Below are 25,175 nucleotides of genomic sequence, written 5' to 3'. Positions count from 1 at the left end.
TGGACATATGAACTGTGAACAAACTTTAGGAACAGAAAGTTGCATTTTAGAACATGCATTTTTAACATATACACATTCTATTTCTGCTTTATTACAGAAATAAGTCATCTTATTTGGGTCCGCAATGGTGTAGTACCTGAATTTCACTGGGAGGAGGATAAAAATGTAAATATACATTTTAGCTTAAGAAGGGAACATACTTCAGCACAGTAGCCTTTGTGAAGTAACTTTAAATGTCTTAGACAGTCTTGTCAAGTTTATTTCTCCAATTTTCAAGCAATGTGATTATGACATTTGTACAACACAAACAACCTGCTTCAACTCTACTTTTCAATGCAAACGAAATCAAACATATCACTATAAATGATGGAAATACTGTAAACCAATACCCTAAAAATTCATAATGCAACAGAATTAGTTTGCAATGAAAATTTCCTTCAAAATTTCAATCGAGATCCAGCCTGTATAAAAATGCCTTTAGAAATAATAATTGAAAACACCCATGATGTGGTCCACTACACAACCATTCAAAAGTCTTCTAGAAGTGTTGAAACAGGTAGCTTCTTAAAGACCAGAAGTGAGCTTGAAAGTACTCCAATACCTTGGTACTGTCGTAGAGTTCTGTAGTACCAGAAGGTGTTGCGACCAGTGTTATAACATCACAATCAATAGTTTTGTCTGGAGGAGGAGCAAAAGTGTCCGATAGGACTCCCAGAATGTTTGATAATCCCTTTTTGACCTGCTGTCCAGCTCCTGTAGAGGTTTCTGCCTGCAAACAAATTTTCAAAAGGAATGCACTTAGCCTTAATAATTTTCTTCAAAGAATACAGAAGAACAATGCACACTCTTACCATTGCACAAGGCCATTCCTTCGTCATGTATTTGTTTTTTTTCCCTCCAAGGTTCAGGCCTTTATTGATAATTACAAACCTTCCAAACTATCTGCATACTCAGACTGCAAGACGCTTGCTGCCTTATGGTCACTTTATATCATTGACACTTGGAGCATTACTGTGAATAAAACTCCACTTGGAATTCAAAGTGATGCTGAAGCAGCACTCATTGAACTCAAAAGCAAGACGGGAGAAAGAAAGCAAAACTGAAATATATTCTATTCTGATTTGTACAGTGTATAACAAATTTAAAAGCTTTATAAGTTATCCCTGGTATTTTTCTACAAGTCATAATTTTCTTTCCATTGCACCACCAGCTACTCAAATATCATTTAACTACAACCCATATAAATGTCCCTTAAATATCTTATGATTAGCATGTCTCACATCAACTACCACAATCATTGTTGATTACAGGACTCTGTGGCAAAGTAAAAACAATATGATTATGAATAGAAAAGACAGATAGATTAAAAAGAATGCCAAAATACAGAAACTTGTAAATTATGCAAGAAAAAAAATCTCAACAGGTACCTACAATATTCACTGTTAAACAAAGAACTCTAGTCAACTTGCAACTCCAGTCTCAACTAAAAGTCATAACCTTGATTGCCTTTGATTGGTTTGAGAGCTTTGGTGGCCATCTCTGAAGAAGCATCATGTCACATTGAGGTCGACTGCTCCCTGATGAAGCCACAAAAACCATTTCTGTTGAGACGTTTCAGGCTCATCCATCCCAAATAAGAGCATGATAAATGGCAATGATTAATGCAGGTAGCAGAAAAACAAATTTACCCACATCCCCCCTCCTCGTCTGTACATTCTCTTCACACTGTAACAATCTTCAACTATGAAGCACTAGCAAAACAAAGGAAGATTGGTTTAGAATGTCATCATTATCAAGTGAATTGAACCAGACAACTAAGTGGATCACATACTATAGCATTTAACCATCAATAACCTGTAACTTCTATAACCTGGAGACAATATTTTAGGAATATTAAAGAATTTGCTATGAATTAACAATGAAAATTCAAGAAACACTGTTTGGTGGGAGAGCAAGTAGACAATGTACTTGGCATCTGACAAAAACCTAAAAACTAGTTTATGCTACAATCTTCCTTGCCGACTCCATGATGATCAATTCACCTTCTGTCAATGTTCCAAATAAGTGCCCCACATGGAGGAACCTTTTTGAGCAAGATGCACCAGCAGACATCACTTGGGTCAAGGAAGAAACATGGAAAGTCACAATTGGGCTCTGTATGACCATGGTCATGGTCATGGCTAATCAGGTTTAGGGCAAGCCAAGATCCCTGCGTAGAAAACCTCTGTGGTGGGGACTGCAGTACAAATCCCTTATGCATTTGTAGAGACAAAAATAATGTTGCACCTTACCTAGGGGTGAACCTCCACACACCAAGTGGTGAACTAATCACCTTAAACTCAGCATGAGAAGGCCACTCTTCATCAGCTTCTATTTGCATATACCCAATACTGTACATGAGAATGCTGCATCTACGCTTCTATTCAGCTTACAACTGAAGTCAAACGTGTATAGAAACAATCACATATATACTCACACTCAGTCTTTCTTTCACTGCATTTGCGGTGGCTGCAATTGTACATGCTGTATCATGCTGTACCACATGTGAAAACTCTGCAAGGTCCCGTTTCATAAACTCCAGTGCTTCAGTAGACTGTTGGTGGGGACAAGAAAGCATCATGAACAAATATACATCCTGTGAAGCTTTCTTTTCAAAAGATTAAAAGTAGTGTTTTCTTTCAACTCACTTCCAAATTCCTCAGTACCATCTCTAGAAAAGCAGATAACACATGCATACACATGTATAAGACTCTGGTGCGGCCGCATCTGGAATATTGTGTGCAGTTTTGGTCGCCATACTATAGGAAGGATGTGGAGGCACTGGAACGGGTGCAGAGGAAGTTTACCAGGATGTTGCCTGGTATGGTAGGAAAATCCTATGAGGAAAGGCTGAGGCACTTGGGGTTGTTTTCATTGGAGAAAAGAAGGTTTAGGGGTGATTTGATAGAGGTGTACAAGATGATTAGGGGGTTAGATAGGGTTGACAGTGAGAACCTTTTTCCACGTATGGAGTCAGCTATTACAAGGGGGCATAGCTTTAAATTAAGGGGGGGTAGATATAGGACTGATGTTAGGGGTAGGTTCTTCACTCAGCGAGCCGTAAGTTCATGGAATGCCCTGCCAGCAGCAGTAGTGGACTCTCCCTCTTTATGGGTATTTAAGCGGGCATTGGATAGGTATATGGAGGATAGTGGGTTAGTGTAGGTTAGGTGGGCTTTGATCGGCGCAACATCGAGGGCTGAAGGGCCTGTACTGCGCTGTATTCTTCTATGTTCTATGTTCTATGCATACAACACATGAATATCCAAATGATATTCAGAACATCAAAATATGAAAAAAAATCAGTTCATGATAATCTGTTGTTTAATTTTGCTATTCTCTCTATATAGAAGCAAATTTCTGCATTCAATTCTAAACTGACAATTAAATCATTCTCTGGGATGGTTAGCAGGATTTGCAGGGTTTTAAAATGCAATGTGCTGGTATACTAGCATTCCATGCAAACCTAGTTTCGAACCACAGCTGGAAGTAGATGTTATGTAATTTTCAAGTAAGAGCTGTGCAATCTAAAGCCTAACTTGTGAGACTCATCTGAAGGGTCAGCCAGTTGAGCCAACAGATGTAGCACGTAAGTGTCCTTTCAGCATGAAATCCGAGGGATCCAAGATGGTGGCGACCCAGCAAGTCTGAGTCTATAGTGCTCTTCCCAAGACTTGGGCAAAGTGGGTCACCCACCCCCACCACACCAAATCATTCATAATAGCTGTTAAATTTAATTAGTTGCTTAGTATTACATTTAAATAGTCTAATATTCGGTAAAAATGACCAAAGGGAAGGGAGCCCGCAGCTCTCAGCAAGCAGGACCCCCTCCCCCACCCTCTCCCTCTTCAGCTGCAGCAGAGGTGTCCATAGCCGCCCCGGGGGACTTACCTACAGTAACAAGCCTTGTGGAGATGATCTGCAAACTGGACGCGAAGATCGACGCCTTTATCGAGGAGTCCCAAAATCGATGGGACTCCCTCTCGGCCGCGCTGCAGAAGCATGACCGAGACATCCAGGAAATCAAGTGCCAAGTCAGAGGGGCGCAGTTAAAGGCCACGACCTCCAAAACTACAGCTCAATCAGCCGTAGATCAGGTCCGGACTCTCGAACAGCGAGTCCGGACCTTAGAGAATCACAGTGACGACCTCGATAATCAAGGTCGTCAAAAAAATATTTGTTTGCTGGGCCTTCCCGAACGGGAAGAGGAAGGCCAGCTTACAGCATTCCTCAAGCAGTGGCTGCCACAGCTTTTAAATCTGGAGGCTGGATCAGGCCAGGTAAGGGTGGAATGGGTCTACCGGGTCGCAATACACGGGCCCGGCTCAAACCAGCGCCCACGCCCAGTCCTGTTCTGGCTGCAGAGCTATAGGGAGAGGCAGATACTCCTAGAAGCTTCTAGAAATCTTGGAAAAGACCCCCAGGCTATGATCTATAAAGGATCCAAGATCATATTATTCCAGGACTTTTCCCCGGCTCTGGTCCGAAAGAGGAAGGCATTCGACGAGGTGAAGAAGCGTTTAAGGGACTTAAATATTCAGTACTCCTTATGCTACCCAGCGACACTACGCTTTAACCATGAAGGATCAGTGTATAACTTCGGATCGCTGGAAAAGGCTAAGGAATTCTTGGACTCTCTTAGATAAACTGTAAGAGATAATGGATGTTGGATTGCCTTTCCCCCCGCTTTGGTCTATATCCTCCCTTTTTTTCTTCTTTTTTGTTACCTTACTGTTTAATATTATCATGGGGGGGTGGAGAGAGGGACTTGATTTTCTCCCCCCCACCCCCAACCTTGGGGTGTTTTCTTTTATTACTTTATGTATATATGTAGGTATGTTTGGTTAATGGTGGGGGGAGGTGGTTACCTTATTATGTTTCACCTCTGTCTTTAGGAGCGGGGTTGTTTCTCCCTTGTTATTTTGTATTATTATATTTAATTATTATTTGTTGGGGTTGTAATTTTTTAATTATATGTTTATATATGGTATTAACATTACCAAATATATCCAGGTGTTGGTGTGGGTGGGGTGGGGGTAGGGTGCTCACTGTTAACTCTAGCTTTGTATTATATCTGAATTCTCCTTATTTTATTGAGGAGCGTCTGGGTCAAGGGTGGGGCATTGGTTGGGAGAGGATATGATGGACTTTTGGAGAGGAAGTGACACCCCCTGGGAACAAGGGGGAAAATCTCCACTTAGGCACATTTTATATTTTTTTTATTTAGAAATAGTTTTTTATTATACTGTTGTGAGTGTATTAGAGAGCCTTTATTTTTGTAAATTTTATATGCTCTATGCTCGGGATGTTCTAGACAGGGTTTCCCCTCCCGAGGGATCTCGGGATTTGCCCAGATGATTATGGTTGATCAGTCGGTTAAGTGGTGCACCTGGAATGTCAAGGGGAGTAATTCGCCAGTCAAAAGGAAGAAAATATTATCAAATCTTAAGAAAGAGTCGATATAGCTCTCCTACAGGAGACACACCTGTCGGATAAAGAACACTTGAAGTTATGAGAGGGTGGATTTGATCAGGCCTTTTTTTCTTCTTTTAGCTCAAAAAGCAGGGGAGTTGTTATTCTTGTTCGGAAGAATTTCCCTTTCAAAATCCTAAATCAGATAAAAGACGAATCTGGATGATATATTTTGATCAAAGCCCTCATAAATGGAGAGGAATATGGGATTTTAAATTTGTACTGCCCCCCGGCACACCCCTTTAAATTTATAACGGAAGCTTTTTCAAAATTGATGGCTTTTGGTGCCCGTCATACAATTATAGGGGGAGACTTTAATTGTATTATGGATCCAGAAATAGATAGGATTCCCAAGAGTACTGTAGGAGTATCTCCCAGATCTAGACAATTGGTGGATCTGAACAAAGAATTAGGATTAGTAGATGTATGGAGATGTCTTCATCCACAGGGCAGAGATTTTTCTTTTTATTCCAATCCACATAAATGCCATACCAGAATTGATATGTTTTTTGCCCCTCGATTTTTTAAATTCCATATTATCCTGTAAAATAGGTAGTATAGCAATTTCCGACCACGCTGCTGTATATATGGAAACTAAGGCGAGGAACAATGGGACATCCCCTCGGCATTGGCATATGGACCCCTTCCTAATGAAAGACAGTAAATTTGTAAAGTACTTCTCTCACGAATTTAAAACTTTTTTAGAAATTAATTCAGGTACGGCTAGCAACCCATCAATGATGTGGGAGACCATCAAAGCTTACACGCGAGGTTTGATCATCTCCAATTCAGCGACCCAGAAAAAATTGAAGGGAGAACAACAGCGTCTGCTCGAAGCTCGCTTAAAAGCAGCTGAAACAGCATACGCTGATAGACCTTCTATTATTAAATTGCAAAGGATTACGGCTCTTAGGACAGCTCTCAAAACTACGCTTACTCAAACGGCTAAGAGTGAAATATTATTTGCAAAACAAAGGTTATATGAATATGGCGACAAACCATGTAGATACTTAGCATTTCTCACAAAGAAAAAGAAGACTCCTCAGACTATTACGTCTATCAAGGAAAATACGGGTATTTTGACTCATGATCATAAAAAGATTAATGCGATCTTTAGAGAATTTTATTCTGAGTTATACAAATCGCAGGATTGAGAAGATAGGACTAGGAGGATACAGTCATTTTAAAAAAATTTGACCTTTCTGGGCCTAACTCCGGAACAGGTATCGGTCCTAAATGCTCCTCTAACAGTCCAAGAAATACTTGATGCAATTAGACAACTTCAGAGGAAGTGACGGCAAACAGAGGGGCAGCCGGGAAGGAGAACTGAGAGTATAAATACTCACCAACGGTCATTTGAGTGGGAGCAGCGGCCGAGGAAAAGCGAACCCGGGAGACTACAGCTAAGGTAAGACAGTTTGTTTCAAAATTACATACCTGTAGCGGGCAGCGGAATGAGGTTGGAGCGCATAGCTGGGCGGGAAGGCAAGTGATTAGTATTTGAGTGGGTGTGTTCTAGACCCCAGGTCCTACTTTCGTAGGGCCTCCCTCCCACCCTCCTCCTCTAACCTGACTTTAAAGTCCACAGGTATGTGACTCAGTGTTCTTGTTTTTGGAGACAAAGTGTACAGTCATGGCAGCGCAGGCGGTGGAATGTTCCTCCTGCAGGATGTTTGAGGTAGGGCTAACCACCGATACTCCTGCCGACTTCGTCTGCAGGAAATGCAGTCAGATCCTGATCCTCACCGAACGAGTTAGGGAACTGGAACTGGAGTTGGATGAACTGAGGATTATTCGAGAGGCTGAGAGGGTGATTGATAGAAGCTACAGGGACATAGTTACGCCGGAGAACAGAGGTAGCTGGGTAACAGTTAGAGGTGGGAAGGGGAAGAAACAGGCAGTGCAGGGTTCCCCTGTGGTCGTTCCCCTAAAAAATAAGTATACAGCTTTGGAAACTGTTGGGGGGGGACAGCCTTGCAGGTGTAAGCTGCAGTGAAGGGGTCTGTGGCTCTGAGACTCAGAAGGGAAAGGGGGAGAGGAGGAGAGCGCTAGTTATAGGGGACTCTCTAGTTAGAGGGACGGACAGGCGGTTCTGTGGACATGGGCGAGACTCTCGGATGGTTTGTTGCCTCCCGGGTGCTAGAGTCCGAGACGTCTCGGACCGTGTCTTCAGATTCCTTAAGGGGGAGGATGTGCAGCCAGAAGTCGTGGTACACATTGGCACCAACGACATAGGTAGGAAGAGGGGTGGGGAGGTCATTCAAGAGCTCAAGGAGTTAGGCTGGAAGCTAAAAGCTAGGACAGACAGAGTCGTCATCTCTGAGTTGTTGCCGGTGCCACGTGACAGTGAGGCAAAGAATAGGGAGAGAGTGCAGTTGAACACGTGGCTGCAAGGATGGTGTAGGAGGGAGGGCTTCAGATATTTGGACAATTGGACTGCATTCTGGGGAAGGTGGGACCTGTACAAACAGGACGGGTTGCACCTGAACCAGAAGGGCACCAATATCCTGGGGGGTAGGTTTGCTAGCACTCTTCGGGGGCGGGGGGGGTTTAAACTAATTTGGCAGGGGGATGGGATCCGGACTTGTAGTCCAGCAAGTAAGCTAGCTGTGTGTCAGGATGCCCAAGACTGTAGGGAGGCTGTGGAGAAGGTAGCACTGACAGGGACTACTTGCGGACACAGAGATGGGCTCAAGTGCGTATACTTCAACGCAAGGAGTATCAGAAATAAGGTGGGTGAACTTAAGGCGTGGATCGGTACCTGGGACTACGATGTTGTGGCCATCACGGAAACATGGATAGATGAGGGACAGGAATGGCTGTTGGAGGTTCCTGGTTACAGATGTTTCAGTAAGATTAGGGAGGGTGGTAAAAAAGGAGGGGGGGGGGTGGCATTGCTAATTAGAAATGGTATAACGGCTGCAGAAAGGAAGTTTGAGGGGGATCTGCCTCTGGAGGTAGTATGGGCTGAAGTCAGAAATAGGAAAGGTGCAGTCACCTTGTTGGGTGTTTATTATAGGCCCCCCAATAGCAGCAGAGATGTGGAGAAACAGATTGGGAAACAGATTTTGGAAAGGTGCAGAAGCCACAGGGTCGTAGTCATGGGCGACTTCAACTTCCCAAATATTGATTGGAAGCTCTTTAGATCAAGTAGATTGGATGGGGCGGTGTTTGTGCAGTGTGTCCAGGAAGCTTTTCTAACGCAGTATGTAGAGTGTCCAACCAGAGGGGAGGCCATATTGGATTTGGTACTCGGTAATGAACCTGGACAAGTGGTGGGCTTGTTAGTGGGTGAACATTTTGGTGATGGTGACCACAATTCTGTGACTTTCACCTTGGTTATGGAGAGAGATAGGTGCGCACAACAAGGTAGATTTTACAATTGGGGGAAGGGAAATTACGATGCTGTAAGACAGGATTTGAGGAGCATACGTTGGGAGCATAGGCTGTCAGGGAAGGATGTGGTGGAAATGTGGAACTTTTTCAAGGAGCAGGTACGACGTCTCCTTGATATGTATGTACCTATCAGGCAGGAAAGAAATGGTTGTGTGAGGGAGCCTTGGTTGACGAGGGAGGTTGAATACTGGATTAGTGGTGCTGGAAGAGCACAGCAGTTCAGGCAGCATCCAACGAGCAGCGTTGGATCCAACGAGGGAGGTTGAATGTCTAGTAAAGAGGAAGAAGGAGGCTTACATAAGGTTGAGGAAACAGGGTTCAGACAGAGCAGTGGAGGGATACAGGATAGCCAGAAGGGACCTGAAGAAAGGGATTAGGAGAGCTAAGAGAGGGCATGAAAAGTCCTTGGCGGATAGGATCAAGGATAACCCCAAGGCATTTTATGCGTATGTGAGAAACCTGAGAATGACGAGAACGAGGGTATGTCCGATCAAGGACAGTAGTGGGAGACTGTGTATTGAGTCGGAAGAGATAGGAGAGGTCTTGAACATGTACTTCTCTTCAGTATTTACAAACGAGAGGGACCGTATTGTTGAAGAGGAGAGTGTGAAACGGACTGTTAAGCTAGAAGAGATACCTGTTAGGAAGGAAGATGTGTTGGACATTTTGAACAACTTGAGAATAGACAAGTCCCCCGGGCCTGACGGGATATATCCTAGGATTATGTGGGAAGCAAGAGAGGAAATTGCAGTACCGTTGGCAATGATCTTCTCGTCTTCACTGGCAACTGGGGTGGTACCAGGGGACTGGAGAGTAGCGAATGTTGTGCCCCTGTTCAAAAAAGGGAATAGGGATAACCCCGGGAATTACAGGCCAGTTAGTCTTACTTCTGTGGTAGGCAAAGTAATGGAAAGGGTACTGAGGGATAGGATTTATGAGTATCTGGAAAGACACTGCTTGATTAGGGACAGCCAGCACGGATTTGTGAAGGGTAGGTCTTGCCTTACAAGTCTTATTGAATTCTTCGAGGAGGTGACCAAGCATGTGGATGAGGGTAGAGCAGTGGATGTAGTGTACATGGATTTTAGTAAGGCATTTGATAAGGTTCCCCATGGTAGGCTTATGCGGAAAGTCAGGAGGCATGGGGTAGAGGGAAATTTGGCCAATTGGATAGAAAACTGGCTAACCGGTCGAAGGCAGAGAGTGGTGGTAGATGGTAAATATTCAGCCTGGAGCCCAGTTACAAGTGGAGTTCCGCAGGGATCAGTTCTGGGTCCTCTGCTGTTTGTAATTTTTATTAATGACTTAGATGAGGGAGTCGAAGGGTGGGTCAGTAAATTTTCAGATGATACGAAGATAGGTGGCGTTGTGGACAGTGAGGAGGGCTGTTGCCGGCTGCAGAGGGACTTAGATATGATGCAGAGCTGGGCTGAGGAGTGGCAGATGGAGTTCAACCCTGCCAAGTGTGAGGTTGTCCATTTTGGAAGAACAAATAAGAATGCGGAATACAAGGTTAATGGTAGGGTTCTTGGTCAGGTGGAGGAACAGAGGGATCTTGGGGTCTATGTACATAGATCTTTGAAGGTTGCCACTCAGGTGGATAGAGTTTGTAAGGAGGCCTATGGAGTATTATCGTTCATTGGCAGAGGGATTGAATTCAAGAGTCGTGAGGTGATGTTGCAGCTGTACAGGACTTTGGTTAGGCCACATTTGGACTACTGTGTGCAGTTCTGGTCGCCTCACTTTAGGAAAGATGTGGAAGCTTTGGAGAGGGTGCAGAGAAGATTTACCAGGATGTTGCCTGGAATGGAGAGTAGGTCGTACGAGGATAGGTTGAGAGTTCTCGGCCTTTTCTCGTTGGAACGGCGAAGGATGAGGGGTGACTTGATAGAGGTTGATAAGATGATCAGAGGAATAGATAGAGTAGACAGTCAGAAACTTTATCCCCGGGTACAACAGAGTGTTACAAGGGGACATAAATTTAAGGTGAAGGGTGGAAGGTATAGGGGAGATGTCAGGGGTGGGTTCTTTACCCAGAGAGTGGTGGGGGCATGGAATGCGCTGCCCGTGGGAGTGGTAGAGTCAGAATCATTGGCGACCTTTCAGCGGCATTTGGATAGGTACATGGATGGGTGCTTAATCTAGGTTAGAAGTTCGGCACAACATCGTGGGCCGAAGGGCCTGTTCTGTGCTGTATTGTTCTATGTACTATGTTCAGAGCGGTAAGGCACCGGGCCCAGATGGTTTTCAAGCTGAATTCTATAAAGAATTTACAGAAATATTGGCTGGTCCACTTATGGACATGTATAACTATGCATATAGTCAGGGCTGTCTCCCGCCTTCGCTGAAAGAGGCAAATATCTCTCTTATCCTTAAAAAAGGAAAGGATCCAGAAGACTGTACGTCATACAGACCAATATCCTTGCTAAATGTAGATTTTAAAATCCTTTCTAAAATGTTAGCACTGAGACTAGAAAGGGTACTGCCACATATTATAAAGGAGGATCAGACGGGGTTTATTAAGGGCCGTAGATCATTCAATAATATTAGAAGGGTTTTGAATATGATTCAAGCCTGTCATCATGGAAAGATACCAGGAGTATTAGTTTCATTAGATGCGGAAATGGCATTTGATACGGTTGAATGGTCATATTTGTTTTACACATTGGAAAGGTTTGGCGTTGGACAGGTGTTTACCAAATGGGTCTCAACATTGTATAGAGATCCCAAAGCAGTTGTGGTCACCAATGGATTAGGTTCGATAGCTTCAGCTGCCATCAGGGATGTCCTCTCTCGCCATTGTTATTTACGCTAATAATTGAACCACTAGCAGAAGCTATACGAGCTGATCCTAATATAACGGCCCCGAGGATTGGTACAGGTAAACATAAAATTACCCTTTATGCAGATGATGTTCTTGTATTCCTCAGTAGTCCTCTGATGTCCGTACCTCGCCTAATCCAAGTTATTAATACATTTAGTGCATTCTCAAGTTATAAAAGTAATTTTTCAAAATCAGAGGCTATGCCAATGGGTGGCTTTACTATGATACCCCACTTAGTGGACGGATCCCTTTTTCCCTTTCGTTGGTCCCTGGAGGGCTTCTTATATTTAGGTATTTTTATTACTCCAGTATTTAGTCAGTTGTATAAGGCTAATTCTGTGCATTTACTGGAAAGGATAAGGCAGGACCTCCAGTGATGGGGAGACCTTCCAATTTCCTGGTTGGGTAGAATAGTCCTAATTAAAATGAATGTTCTGCCCCGTCTCCTATATCCTATGAGAATGTTTCCGGTGATGCTGCCGAGGCTGGCTCTACATAAATTATATGGCTGGCTGGGTTCCTTTATCTGGAATCATAGACGGCCCCTTATTAAGCTGAAGAAGCTACAGCTTCCACAGACAAGGGGAGGACTGGTCTTCCCAGATTTTAGGAAATATCAGTTAAGTTCCCTATTAAGTTACATAGCTGATTGGGTCTTGTCTGATCCACAATCAATCTGGTTGGACATCGAGGCTTCTCAAGTAAAATACCCACTTATTAACCTCTTATTTTCAGACAAGAGGAAAATCATTACAGATCACTGTAAAAACCCTATAATACTAAACACAATTAAGGCTTGGAATATAATGCAGCAAAATGAGGGTAATTCACATAAAACATCCCCCTATACACCAATAGTGGGAGCATGGGGATTCCAACCGGGGTTTACAGATGCCACTTTTAAACTCTGGAGATCCAGGGGTATCTCATGTCTAGGGGACCTATTTAAAGAAGGGGTCCTGATGTCTTTTGAACAGCTGCGTCAGAAATTCGGATTACCTAATGGAGACCTCTTTCAATACTTCCAAATTCGAGATTATATACAGAAGACGACTACGTTATTAGATAGTCTTTATAAATCAGATAGAGAATGTAATGTTCTACGACCAGTGGGGGCATCTTCCGTCAGCACTATTTATCATCTACTACATGATGAAGTATCAGGAGATATGGACAATCTGCTGAAAACATGGGATCAGGATTTGGGACTAGAAATCTCTATAGAAACGTGAAATGATATTTGGGAAAATGCTAGAAGAATCACCATCTGTAACAGAACTCAGGCTATCCAGCTGAAAATACTTCATAGGGCCCATATAGCACCGGTTCAATTGGCAAAATGTAAGGCAGGAGCATCTCCAATGTGTCCCAAATGCAAAATAGAGGTGGGCACTCTTGTACATTGCCTATGGACCTGTCGTAAGATCCGTAGATATTGGACTAAAGTAGCAAGTACCCGAACAGAAATTTTAGGAACGGAAATTAAAGTAGACCCTGTATCTCTCTTTTTGGGCTTTTCGAACTTTCCCTCCCTGGACATGTACGGGAAGAGACTATTTTCTATTCTCTCTTTCTGTGCAAGGAAAAATATTTTGGTGAACTGGGTGGCTGAGGGCCCCCCTGGACTTTCAAATTGGTACAGATTAATTATGGAATGTATTCCCCTTGACTTCCTTACAAATATGGTGCACTGAAAGACCGAGTTATTTTATAAAATACAGCAGCCCTTCTTGAATTACATAAATACAGATATTTCGGCTATCCTAACAAGGGATTTTATTTAATTGAGATTACAAACCTGGCTGGTCTGGGGCCCCTTAGGAGAGGAATCCTGCACAAATACAGGTTTTATTACATTTGATATTAACACATTTCGAGCGTGTAAGAGACTTAAATATACACTCTGGTTAGTTGTAGGTTAGATTAGTAGAAAGTTGAGTTTTGTTTTTTTTTTCTTTTTCTGTATTTTTTTTTCTTTTGTTAAATTTTGGCTATTGTATATTTGATTTAATTGTATACCAATGTTTGTATATGAGTTTTGTTTATTTTTGTAAACTTGTAAAAATGTTAAATTTCTAATAAAAATATCTATAAAAAAAAGCATGAAATCCAATAACAGGTTTGATATGATTCACGCCCTGACAGTCATCTTGTTACAACACGGGGTAAGCCCCTCTGCTAATTTAAATCTGACAGAGAAGCTCATCTCACACCATAACCTAAGCAAAAGTGAAGACTGCAGATGCTGGAAATCAGAATCTAGATTAGAGTGGTGCTGGGAAAGCACAGCAGGTCAGGCAGCATCTGAGGAGCAGGGAAAAAAAAAATCGACGTTTCAGACAAAAGCACTTCATTAGGATTCCTGGAAACGTCAATTTTCCTGATCCTTGGATGCTGCTTGACCTGCTGTGCTTTTCCAGCACCACACTAATCTAGACTCACCATCATCTGTTAAATTTCAAAAGGCAAAGAACTATCCCCAATCACACTATTTAAAGTAAAATTAATAATTTCATTTTTTAAGTCCAACAAAGAACATTAAAATCACAATTATTTACAACTCCTTTCTCTTAAACCTATCTTTTATCTTAATATAGACCCACTCTACAATGCTGGTCCAATAAATTCCCTCTTAAATTTACATCAAATTTTCAAACTCAGTTGTCACCTTCAGATATCGAACTTTCTATGCATATTTCTCTAGGTCAGCTTTGGTGTTCTGCTGCACATATTTCTTGGAGACAGGTACCTTTCAGAGCGCTATTCGGCCAGTCTATACTTAGATTAGATTACTTACAATGTGGAAACAGGCCCTTCGGCCCAACAAGTCCACACTGACCCTCCGAAAAGCAACACACCCAGACCCATTCCCCTACAGCCAATTTAGCCTGGCCGATTCACCTAACCTGCACATTTTTGTACTGCGGGAGGAAACCGGAGCACCCAGAGGAAATCCACAGAGTTATGGGGAGAATGTGCAAACTCCACATAGACAGTTGCCTAAGGCAGGAATTGAACTCGGGTCTCTGCAGCTGTGAGGCAACAGTACTAACCACTGTGCCACCCTGCTTGATGTTCTTGGCAGTTCTCCCCCTAATTGTCCAAAATGTCTGATTTTATACCCAAAACATCGGATCATTTGGTCTGATGTCATCCCAAACAGTAAAATTCAAATTCAATTAGATTTTAGTATCTGGGACATAATTGAAACGGATTGGCCGAATTTGATTTTTTGTACCATGGCAACACAGCACCAGCTATTTGTGTAATCCAAATGTTACATTTTTAAATTGTTCAGCACACCCTGTGATTTCAGTCCTTGTCAGCTTCTGCTCTTTCAAAGGTACAGTACATACCTTCACCTTTATAATACCTCCCACCTTAAGGAAAAAAATGAACTATTATAAATAAAACATTGAATGGATATCAATCTCATCTATACTTTATCAGTTAAATCCACGAGAACACATCAGCAATTACATTCTTATGACCTGCAACATGTACGATCTGTAAATTTAAAGTCGGTATCATAAAACTCCAACAAAATAGTCTCTTTCCTGTCTTTAAAGTGTTCAAGAAGGTAAGAGGATTGTGATCAGTGTACACAACAGTCTCCAACATATTGTTTGTGACATAAACATTAAAATATTGCAAGGCCAGTACCAAACTCAATAGTTATTTTTCAATCGTGGAGTATTTCCTCTGGTGGATGTTGTTTCTTCAAAAAGTAGCCAACTGGCAGTTCATCCCCGCATCAACTTCCTGTAGCAGTACAGCTCCAATTCCTATGTCACAAGCATTGATGGCAGCTTTGAAGGGTTATGACTTGGGGTAAACCGCTCTGCTAATTTAAACCCGATATAGAATGCCGTAATCTGTTAAATTTCAAGAAGCAAAGAACTATCGCCGATCTCACTATTTAAACTAACCTTCAAAACAATCTTGGGTTGGGTAGAATGACTGCAACAGCAACTTAACTACAATAGCTGCACTCCCCTGCTACATACCCACTGGCCAAAGTCTACAAATTAGATTAGATTAGATTACTTACAGTGTGGAAACAGGCCCTTCGGCCCAACAAGTCCACACCGACCCGCCGAAGCGCAACCCACCCATACCCCTACATTTACCCCTTACCTAACACTACAGGCAGTTTAGCATAGCCAATTCATCTGACCTGCACATCTTTGGACTGTGGGAGGAAACCGGAGCACCCGGAGGAAACCCACGCAGAAACGGGGAGAACGTGCAAACTCCACACAGTCAGTCGCCTGAGGCAGGTATTGAACCCAGGTCTCTGGCACTGTGAGGCAGCAGTGCTAACCACTGTGCCACCCACAAATGTTCTCTCTTCAGGTGTTTATTCAATTTTTTTCAGAAAACCACAACTGAATCTACTTCTAAACTGCCAGGCAGCACACACCAACAACAAATTCAATGAAAAGTCAAAGATAAATACAATCTTTAGAAGGGCTCTCTAATGAGATTGGAGAGAGAAATATAACTTACAATGTAAAATGCTTACAAATCATCATACTGCCTTTTACTGCTATGGTAATGTAGCACATGATAAGATGAAAATCGTAAAACCAAGGTGCACATATTAAGACAAAGGTACAGTGTTCTTACCTTTTCTTTTACTGACTGGAAACCTTCTTGTATCCAGCTCCCCCACCAACTCCCAGCAGATTCCCTGCAGATAAATAAATACTCCTTTAAACTCAAATGTTTATCCCAAACAAAAATTCATCCATCTAGTTTTTTATTTAATCACATACAATTTTGCCAATTTGATGTTTAGGTGAACAGTTCAGTTGAAATTTAGCAAGTTCAGCAATATTAACAAATTATACCTGTACTCCAGCATAGTCACTTGCAACTAGGATGCTCATTCTTAAAACCAACTAGACACAGGAGCAGGAGTAAGCTATTCAACCCAAATGAGTCTGCTCCACCATTCAGAGCTGGCAGATTCATGGCTGATCTGATAATCCTCAGCTCCACTTTCTGACCCAGTTTCAACAGCTGGAGGGTAAAGGCTTCCACAGATTCACTAACCCCAGAAGAAATTCCATTTTAATAGTCTTAAATGTGAGATTATTCTCAGATTATGACTTCTGATCCTAGACTCTCCTAAGAGGGAAACAACCTTTCCACATCTATCCTGCCAGTTCCCCTAAGAATATCTTATGTTCCAATAAGGTCACATATCATTCTTTTAAGCACCAGTGAGTATAGGCCCAAACTGCTCAATCTCTCCTCATAAGACAGTCCTCCATTCTAGATGTCAGTCTAGTAAACCCTTTCTGGACTGCCTTCATTTCCGTAGATAAGGGGCCCAAAACTGTTCGCAGTATTTCTGCCTTGGTCTGACTAATACTTTATACTGGATTAGTGGTGCTGGAAGAGCACAGCAGTTCAGGCAGCATCCAACGAGCAGCGAAATCAACGTTTCGGGCAAAAGCCCTTCATCAGGAATAAAGGCAGTGAGCCTGAAGCATGGAGAGATAAGCTAGAGGAGGGTGGGGGTGGGGAGAGAGTAGCATAGAGTACAATGGGTGAGTGGGGGAGGAGATGAAGGTGATAGGTCAAGGAGGAGAGGGTGGAGTGGATAGGTGGAAAAGAAGATAGGCAGGTCGGACAAGTCAAGGAGACAGTAACTGAGCTGGAAATTTGAAACTAGGATGAGGTGGGGGAAGGGGAAATGAGGAAGCTGTTGAAGTCCACATTGATGCCCTGGGGTTGAAGTGTTCCGAGGCGGAAGATGAGGCGTTCTTCCTCCAGGCATCTGGTGGTGAGGGAGCAGCGGTAAAGGAGGCCCAGGACCTCCATGTCCTTGGCAGAGTGGGAGGGGGAGTTGAAATGTTGGGCCACGGGGCGATTTGGTTGATTGGTGCGGGTGTCTCGGAGATGTTCCCTAAAGCGCTCTGCTAGGAGGCGCCCAGTCTCCCCAATGTAGAGGAGACCACATCGGGAGCAACGGATACAATAAATGATATTGGTGGATGTGCAGGTGAAACTTTGATGGATGTGGAAGGCTCCTTTAGGGCCTTGGATAGAGGTGAGGGAGGAGGTGTGGGCACAGGTTTTACAGTTCCTGCGGTGGCAGGGGAAAGTGCCAGAATGGGAGGGTGAGTCATAGGGGGGTGTGGACCTGACCAGGTAGTCACGGAGGGAACGGTCTTTGCGGAAGGCGGAAAGGGGTGGGGAGGGAAATATATCCCTGGTGGTGGGGTCTTTTTGGAGGTTTTTACCTGACTAATACTTTGAATAGTTTCAGCAAAATCTCCCTGTTGTTATACAGGTCATTCTCTTATAATGTGCGTTTCATCAACTCAATTTAGCTGTAACACAATTGGTGAATTGGAGAACGTTTTTTTAAAATGCAAACTCCAATCAGCTATGTGATTCCATCCTTGGTTACCTTAAGTCCACTCGGTTTATTTCAGGTCAAGCAAAAGAAGTCAGGTGACAAGGTAATTTTTTTATAACCTTATTGCTGATGTTTTCGAGGATGATTTGAGAACTTATTACAAAAGAAAAAGATTTGGATTTCAAGATTCTCCTTATCCTAGAGGATGCACCAAGCCATCCTCCCACCATTGGTGAGCTTTTTGAAAACATCAAAATGGTATGTCTACCTCAGAACACAACCTCTCTCATTCAATTCATGGACCAGGGTGCAATTGCAGTTTTTAAAAGCTTATTATTTAAGGCGCACATTCAGGAAGATGTTTGCAACTGAGAGAGATAATGACGACAGCAGTCTTCACTTTTGGAAGAGCTTTAACATTAAGAATGCGATTGATATCATTGGGGAGGCCTGGAGTGATGTCTGTAAGGAGTGCTTGCATGCAGTTTGGTGGCAGCTTCTCTCAGATTTTCTTCATAATTTTAAATGCGTTGAACCGTCCAACAATCAAAGAACATTGCAAAGCTATGGATTTGAAGAAATAGAGACTGACATACAACTTATTGCTGCTTGGGGGTGGAATTGAAGCTCTTCTATCCTGGGGGAAGTTGAGAACTCTTAGAAAAAACGGTGACTACAATGCAGAATGCAGCAGAGTAGCAGTTCATGGTATAAAGTCTTATCTGGCACCCTATGAACAGCTTCTTCATGAAAGAAGAGAGATAGCAAAGTAGCATTAAAAAAATGCTTTTTTTAAGTCAACTCCCAAGAAACAGTCTGAGGACAATGAACCACAGCCACCCATTTCTGGACTAAATATTTTCTTTTGTTGCAATCCTGCACCCAAAAGTAATGACCATCTTGATGATCCTTGAGCCCCTGTCTTAATACAATTCTGTAACACAGCAAACTCAAACTCTTTAAAAAGTATTACATTTTAATGAAAAAACAATAAATTTATGATTTTAACATTCAGACAGTACTATCATTTGTGTTAGGCTAACTACTATTTTTGTTTCGATTTTTACTAATATTTTTGGTGGTTCGCCTCTAGCCCATTTTTTCCCCCATAGGCTGTTATTTCTATTGTACGATTTTCTATAACATGAAGTCACACGAGAACACAGCTACCGTTATAGTAGAATAAACTGTCGCCATTCCCTTTGAAAAAAGGAATAACACTCCATTTGCCTTCTCTATTACCTGAATTTGGATGCTAGTTTTCAGTAATTTATGCATGAGGACTCCCAAATCCTTCTGTTCTTTAACTTTCTGCAGTCTTTCTCCATTTAATTAATATTCAGCTCCTCAGTTCTTCCTGCCAAAGTGCATAACCTCACACCTTTCCACATTATTTTCCACCTACCAAGTTTTTGCACACTTTATTTGTCCATATCCCTTTAGAGGCTGTGGCCATCCTCAGCACTTGCCTCCCACCTTTTTGTGTCATCCACAAACTTGGCTATAATATATTCACTTTCCTCATCCAAATTGTTAATACACATTGTAAACAATTGTGGCTCTAGCATCAATAGCTGTGGCATTCTACTAGTTACAGGTTGCTATCCTGAAAATGTCCCCCTTACTCCAACTCTGTCCTCTGACCAAGCTAATACATGACCTCTAACACTATGAGCTCTTATTAAGTAATTCAACGTGTGGGTACCTTATCAAAAATCTTCTGAAAATTCTGATATCTTACATCCACTAAATCCACACACATAACAGGACTATCAAGGGAAGATAAACTAAAATGTTTCAAAAATACCTTAAAAATAATACAAGGTACAGAAATGAAACAATACATCTAAAAGCAAGACATATCTTGGGAGAATTTGGATTAGGTCAAAAGGTTATTGAAGTTCAAAGAAGATTACCACACTTGGAAGCAGGTCAATCCAATCAATTATGCATGTTAGTGCAGAGAGACAGTTTTGACAAAACACTCATTTGGGAACCTTAAAAAGATATGAACAAATGACTGCCATACTCTTATCAAAACAGCCTTTTAAAAGCATGATTGGATTTAGAGCTTTAGCTGAAACATAATTGAGATTTATTTTAAAATATAATACCCATATTTTCAAAATTAATTGGCACAAAAGAACAGCAGTTCCATTGCTTTTCTTTTTACAAGAAGTTTCCACTCATGACGGCTCAAAAACTCTAATCATAGATTCCTCATAAAAAGTTTAAGCGAATCTTGATTTAAAGCTTTTTTTTGCTCTAGTCACTGGAATTTTGCTACAGATTTTTCCTGCATGGTTTGTGAAGTTTGGTAGTGCCAGGAATGACAATGAACACAGTACCCCAGTCCCCATTCCTCATCTTCAAAAGCAACTCAAATATTCAGATAAAGCAAAATGCCTTTTCAAGTTAAATAATAATTGATAGTCAGAAATTAAGATCAGCAAACTTGTATTTTCACATGGGGCTTCAAAAACTTCACCTTGATTTTGTTGTAGTAAAGGAGCACACTTGCACTAAAGGCAAGTTTGACATGCAGTACCACAACACAATAGCAAATTTAAAACCAGTTTAGAAAGTCAATATTTCAGACAGTTATCAGAATATAAAAGCAAGCATGATAAATGGTGAGAACACCTATTGCATGAACGTCGTCAATGTATTTAGGGTTAGTCTTTAGAGTTCAGCATCACATCAAGATCACTTCCTCCAACAAGCTCCAGTCAGTGTGATAAGAGGACAAAGATCCCGTTGCACATCTATCCAATTTTTACAAGTTAAGCAGCAGAGTATTCCAGACTTATCTGTAGACTCGTACAGCAAGGAAGCAGACGCTTCGGTCCAACCAGTCCATGCCGAACATAAACCCAAACTAAACTAGTTCATCCAAACCTCTCCTAAATTACATATTACCTACATTTACAATCAATATTAACTCAACCATTATCTCAAAGTAATAGTCAAAACATTTGTTAAAACTATCACTGCAAAACTCCCTAAATACAACATAGAACTCAGAATGTTACAGTATAGGCCCTCGATGTTGCGTCACCTGTGAACGTAATCTGATGCCCATCTAATCTACACTGTTCCATTATCATCCATATGTGTCCAATGCCCATTTAAATGCCCTTAAAGTCAGTGAGTCTACTACTGTTGCAGGTAGGCCACTCCACGCTCCTACTACTCGGAGTAAAGAAACTACCCCTGATATCTGTCCGAAATCTATCACCCCTCAATTTAAAGCTATGGCCCCCTCATGTTATCCTTCACAATCCAAAGAAAAAGGCTCTTGCTATCGACCCTATCTAACCCTCTGATTATCTTAGAAGTCTCGATTAAGTCACCTCTCAACCTTCTCTCCAACGAAAACAACCGCAGTTCCCTCAGCCTTTCTTCATTAGATTTTCCCTCCATACCAGGCAACATCCTAATAAATCTCCTCTGAACCCCTTCCAAAGCTTCCACATCCTACTTATAAAGCGATGACCATAACTGTACGCAATGCTCCACGTGTGGCCTTACCATAGTCTTGGACAGCTGAAGCATGACCTCATGGTTCTGAAACTCAATCCCTCTACCAATTAACACCAACACACCATATGGCCTTTTAACAACCCTATCAAGCTGGGTGGCAACTTTCAACTTACCATTAGCCTTGTACTCTGCATTCCAGTTATTTCTTCTGAAGTGAACCACCTCACACTTTTCCACATTAAAAACTATTTGTCACTTCTCAGCCCAGTTATGCATTTTATCTATGTCCTCTGTAACCCACAACTCTGCCTAACTTAGCATCATCTGCAAATTTACTAACCCATCCTTCTACACCCACCTCCAGATCATTTATAAAAATTACAAACAGCAGTAGCCCCAAAACAGATGCTTGCGGTACACCACAGGATGAACATTTCCTATCAACCATCACCCTCTGTCTTCTTTCAGCTAGCTAATTTCTGATCACGAAACTCTGCATTTTGTGCAATAGCCCACCGTGGGGAACCTTATCAAACGCATTACTGAAATCCATATACACCACATCAACCAGTTTACCTTCATCCACATGTTTGGTCACCTTCGCGAAGAACTGAATAAGGTTTGTGAGGCACGACCCACCCTGCACAAAACAGTGTTGACCATCCCTAACCAAATTATTCCTTTCCAGATGATTATAAATCCTATCTCTTATAACCTCTTCCAACACCTTACCCACAACTAAAGTAAGGCTCACCAGCCTATAACTCTCAGGGTTGTCCCGACTCCCCTTCTTAAACAAGGGAACATTTACTATCCTCCAGTCTTCTGACACTACTCCTATCGACAACAATGACATTAAGATCAAAGCCAAAGGCTCTGCAATCTCCTCCCTAGCTTCCCAGAGAATCAGAGGATAACCCCCATCCAGCCAAGGGGTCTTATCTATTTTCAGGTCTTCCAAAATTGCATAAACCTCCTCCTTGTCAACCGTAATCCCATCTAATCTAGTAGCCTGTATCTCTATATTTTCACAAACATTGCCCATTTTCAATGTGAATACTGACAAAAAGTATTCACTGAGCACTTCCCAGTGTCATCAGATTCCCCACACAACTTCACACTATCTTTGATTGGCCCTAATCTTACTCTAGTCATTCTTTTATTCCTGATATACCCATAGAAGGCCTTAGGATTTTTCTTGATCTTATCCGCCAACAACTTCTCATGTCCCCTCCTGGCTCTTCTTAACCCTCTCTTAGATCTTTTCTGTATAACTCTCAAGCCCCCTAACATATAACTCTTAAGCCCCCTAACTGAGCCTTCACACTTCATCCTCACATAAGCCTTCCACTTGACAAGGGCTTCAACTTCTTTAGCAAACCATGGCCCCATCTGTCGACAACTACCTCCCTGCTTGATAGGTATATACTTACCAAGGACCCACAGTAGCTGTTCCTTGAATAAGCTCCACATTTCAAGGGTGTACATCCCCTGCAGTTTCCTTCCCCATCCTATGCATCTTAAGTCTTGCCTAATCGCGTCATAATTGCCTTTCCCCCAGTTATACCTCGTTCCCTGTAGGATATACCTATCCCTGCCCATTGCTATTGTAAACATAACCAAATTGTGGTCACTATCGCCAATGTGTTCACATACCTCCAAATCTAACACCTGGTCAGGTTCATTCCCCAGTATCAATTCCAATATGACATTGCCCCTTGTTGGCCTGTGTCAGAAAACCCTCCTGCACACCTTGAAAAACTGACCCATCTGAACTACCATATTCAAAAGCACGGTGCTGGAAACGCACAGCAGGTCAGGCAATATTGGAGGAGCAGGAGAATTGACGTTTCGGGCATAAGCCCTTCATCTGGAAATCTTGCATGGGTCAATGTGAAATAGTTTCTGTTGTGTAGTGCTGCCGCTAATCTGAACTGAAGGAATACAATAGGGAAGATTCAATTTCGTAGCAGAAGCAACAGCTCTCTACCATGGTATAACGATTTTGTTTTAAAGCTGCAGAAAAGAACCTGCCAGTCTTCAAAATAGCTTATGTTTGTTAGATGATGTGGTCCCAGTAGTACAACAACAGATCAGCAATCATGGCTCGGTATACTGCAGACAACACAGGTTCCACAAAGAGTCATATAATCTCACAGTACAGAAACAGACCCTTCAATCCAACTCAACCATGCTGACCAGATATCCCAAACTAATCTAGCCCCATTTGCCTGCATTTGACCCATATCCCTCTAAAAATGTCTAAATCATGTACCTGTCCAAATGTCTTTTGAACATTGTAATTATACCCACATTTGCCACTTCCTCTGGCAGCTCATTCCACACACACACACCACCGTGAGAGAAAACGTTGCCTTTAGGTCCCTTTTAAATCTTTCCTCTCTCACTTTAAACCTATGCCCTCTATGTTTGGACTCCCTTATCCTTGGAAAAATGGCTATGCCCCTCATGATTTTATAAACTTTTATAAAATCACCCTTCAGCCTCCAATGCTCAGGAAAAAAAGTCCCAGCCCTTCCTTATAACTCAAACTTTCCAGTCCCGGCAACAACCTTGTAAATTTCTTCTGCACTCTTTCTAGCTGAACATCCTTCCTATAGGAGGGCAATTAGAATTTATGCAATATTCCAAAAATGGCTTCAATGTCTTGTACAGCTGCAACATGACATCCCAACCCCTATACTCAGTGTTCTGACCAATGAAGGCAAGCATGCCAAAGGCTTTCTTCATCACCCTTCTACCACTTTGAAGGACCTATTAATCTGCACCACTGGTCCCTCTGTTCAACAACACTCTTCAGGGCCCCACCACTAACTGTGTAAGTCCTGCCCTGGTAATAGAATGACTGCCCAAAAACAGATTTACGTGGATATAAATCAGACAGCAGGAGAGCTATCTTGGTGTCCTAATCAAAAAACATAAGTACACAAATGCAAAAACGACTGAACTTAAAAAAATACATCTTTGATGGTGAAGTCCTTTGAGATGCCCAGCGGCCATTGAAAGTACCATATAAATGCAATTCTTTTTCTCTTTTGCAAACAGGATCCAATACCAGATTGCTTTACCTGCAGAAGATATTCCCATAATCCAGATGAGTTTGTCAAATTTTATTGTAAATGCATATTGCAGATATAATTGCTTTGAATCAATCCTAATACTATAGAATCATAAAACAGTAACAAATGAGATGATTCAGATCAATGTTGGTTGTCTGTAAAGTAACGCACTGAGTGCCACAACTCCGCCTCTTCGCCATAACCCAGCAATTAATGATACAATTCTCTTTTGAAAGCTTCAATGAAATCTGTCTCCACCAGACACTGAGGCAGCACACTCCAGATTCTAATCACTAGAGTGAACCTGCCTCCACCATACTCACCAGGCACCAACTACTTGCTGCATGGAGTCAGCTATTACAAGGGGGCATAGCTTTAAATTAAGGGGGGGTAGATATAGGACTGATGTTAGGGGTAGGTTCTTCACTCAGCGAGTCGTAAGTTCATGGAATGCCCTGCCAGTAGCAGTAGTGGACTCTCCCTCTTTATGGGTATTTAAGCGGGCATT

At 42.1% G+C, this 25,175-nt stretch overlaps 1 protein-coding gene across 2 annotated transcripts in view; it reads right to left on the bottom strand.

Moving 5' to 3' along the window:
- The window catches only part of bsdc1 (BSD domain containing 1), an 88,145-nt gene that overhangs the window by 37,398 nt on the left and 25,572 nt on the right, over positions 1-25,175 (bottom strand). Inside the window, exons 2-4 of one of the 2 annotated variants that reach the window (XM_072547903.1) lie at positions 16,361-16,424; positions 2,477-2,593; positions 602-769 (exon numbers count right to left, since the gene is read on the bottom strand). In XM_072547903.1, the coding sequence (XP_072404004.1) occupies positions 602-769; positions 2,477-2,593; positions 16,361-16,424 (349 nt within the window). The remainder of the gene's footprint in view (positions 1-601; positions 770-2,476; positions 2,594-16,360; positions 16,425-25,175) is intronic. The other variant, XM_072547904.1, reaches the window with a different exon arrangement.

Source organism: Chiloscyllium punctatum, chromosome 27, assembly GCF_047496795.1.
Source record: "Chiloscyllium punctatum isolate Juve2018m chromosome 27, sChiPun1.3, whole genome shotgun sequence".
NCBI lineage: Eukaryota > Metazoa > Chordata > Chondrichthyes > Orectolobiformes > Hemiscylliidae > Chiloscyllium > Chiloscyllium punctatum.
Note: the sequence above shows the minus strand (reverse complement) of the source record. Positions and strands in the feature narration are given on the sequence as shown.